This window comes from Telmatherina bonti (assembly GCF_933228915.1).
Source record: "Telmatherina bonti genome assembly, chromosome: 19".
In the NCBI taxonomy this organism is placed as follows: Eukaryota; Metazoa; Chordata; class Actinopteri; order Atheriniformes; family Telmatherinidae; genus Telmatherina; species Telmatherina bonti.
In genome coordinates this window covers 32,056,687-32,059,206 of record NC_136617.1, presented here as the reverse complement: position 1 = coordinate 32,059,206, position 2,520 = coordinate 32,056,687, and the positions used below count along the sequence as shown (strand labels likewise).

The window sequence follows — 2,520 nt, the reverse complement described above, 5'->3', positions numbered from 1 at the left end:
TCAGCACAGTGAGGCTCTGTAGTCAGCCGCCTTTTCTCCACGGGGTCCCATGCTGGACTTTTAAAGGAGACACTATTTGCACTGGAGTGTCTGGCTGAGCCAAACTCTTTTAAGTTTTTGGTTTTTTTGTAAAGGAAGGAAGAATAAGTGTGCATTCACATTGTCTGAAGGAATTCAGTGAACTCAGGGCTCTGAGTGGAGGTATTTATGGCTAGTAAATATTGCATATGTGTATTTGAAGAATTGTACATAGACTTTTGAAGAACTGGGATTGTTGGGAAAGGTTCCAGCTTCCCAGCAACCCTTAATTAGACAAAGCAGTTAGAAAAATGAATGAATGAATTGATTGATTAAAAGGTTAGAAGGCCACCTGCAGCTTTTAAAATATTTATTCATAATAAGCCGTCCCGTTGTTTTTTAAGAAGTTATAACTTGTGACCCCCATCTTTTTTTTTTTTTTTTTTTTAATAGAGGGAGAGGGTGGGGGTTATGATGCTGTTTTTACGCAAAGAATGTTTTTTTTTGTTTTAATTGCACATTTCAGCATCTTGTCTTTGTAATTGAGTAATATTGCTTTCTATTTTATATTCATTTGCTTTGGTTGGATCATAGTATGAAGCTTTTTAACAGATTGTATATACTACCACAGTTTCATCATTTACTTCAGGTTGATGTGGGAGGCAATGAATGTAAAAAAAAAAATGTATAAATTTGTTTAAGATACAAGATAAAAGAATATTTTATTCATCCCCGAGGGGAAATTCAAGGTTCAAATACAACCCGTCCAAGATTTTACAGTCTTTTTTTCTGTATAGTTTTATGTGTGCCTGGAAGTACGGTGCAAATAAGAACGATTAAAAACATGGAAATTCTACATTGAGGAGAGGCTTAATAAGAAGCAGCCTAGTTTAGCGAAGACACTACAAGCAGCTAGGCTAACTTAAATCCTGTGTTTATTAGATGTGTGATGTTTTTTTTTTTTTCCCCCACTGCTTGGTATTTAAAGTTTCTTCTTGCTCCCAGATCCTGATGGAAATTTGGCCATTTTTTTCTGTTAAATAATTAAAATACTCAAATTGGTTTTGTAATGTGGTCTTTATAGTAACTTGTTTATTGTACTTTATGATATTATAATGAAGTTGTGGGGAATGTGTTTTGGTGTAGGACTAGAAAACACAAAATATCAGTGAAAAAGGAAATTTGCTTTTTACTTTATAAGCTGTTTGAATTTTTAGCTGAAGAATTGCACTTTGTTTCAATATTCTGATCTTATGTGTTTTTGTGTGGTTGTCCGAGGGCAAATTGTAATATTTGTGCCTTTTACATGTCTAGTAGTGGTAACTAACTCATTTCCTATTGGTGTATTATTGTAAAAGAAGTCAAATAAAAGAAGTGAATCTCTGCAGCATAGTTTGTGTTGTGTCATGATAAGCTGACTACAGATATAAGATATCCTATCCTTTTATCACAACTATTATCTTTGTCCTGGTATATATGCATAGTTCTGCTTGAGCGAATCTTAATGAAAAGTGTCATGATCTCAGTATTCAGTAATCAGTAAATTCAGTATTGACTCTTTACAACATCAGGGTTTTCTACTGTGGTTGGAGTCCATTAGATACAATACACTATCTGATATAAGGCTTTAAAGTCAGGTTAGTAGTTTACATTAACCCATTCATATACTGAAATGGTTTAAAAAAAATGCAAAGTTTTGCTCATCTTCTTCTATCTTCTTCTATCCATTGCCTTCAGCTTTAAGTCTATATAGTTGATCTAATTTTGGTTCTTTCCTTTCTTTCTATAAAATGTTGCCACTCATTCTTTTGGGGGGTGGGGCTGAGTTGCTCTTAGAGCAAATGCTCTAAATTGATAGGTTGTTTAACTTGTCAAACAAAATACACTATGTTCATTGGTCGAAACGAAAGGGGCTGGGATTCGTTTCCAGGAAGTACGTGCTGCGCATCGGTCCTAACCTTTCTCAAGCAAACTTTTCCTTTTTTTGCTTTCCTCTTTTTTTTACCACGTCACTTTTCTCTTCCACCAAATCTTATTTTTAAACATGGGCGACAGCGAAGAAAAATATGACGGGATGCTTCTTGTCATGGCCCAGCAACACGAAGGCGGAGTTGAAGAGGTAAAGCAACGTGCTAACACCGACATGCTAATATAGAACTATTCTCATTAGCCTCTAACAAGCACACCTCGTTTGTTAGTTTTTCCCCACATAAATATGTTTCAGATTATGTTAAAGAGGTAAGCATGTGATGTTTTTGATGATCAGAACTCTGTACGTGTATATCCATTGCCTGATTTATAAGAAAATATACGGGGACTTCTGGTTGATTCTGCAAACACGTGATAAAATGGTGGGAGGGAATATCATGTCATGATAGTTAAATAGTTGGTGTTTATATAGTTTATATATATATATATATATACACACACACACACACACACACACACACACACACATATATATATATATATATATATATATATATATATATATATATATAT

General features: G+C 34.3%; 1 protein-coding gene across 1 annotated transcript in view; it reads left to right on the top strand.

The window, feature by feature from the left end:
* The first annotated feature begins 1,939 nt into the window (after nucleotides 1-1,939).
* Nucleotides 1,940-2,520, top strand: part of nudc (nudC nuclear distribution protein) — a 16,404-nt gene continuing 15,823 nt past the window's right edge. The window contains exon 1 of the mRNA XM_079258663.1: nucleotides 1,940-2,137. Coding sequence (XP_079114789.1) covers nucleotides 2,063-2,137 — 75 coding nt within the window. The 5' untranslated portion in view covers nucleotides 1,940-2,062. The remainder of the gene's footprint in view (nucleotides 2,138-2,520) is intronic.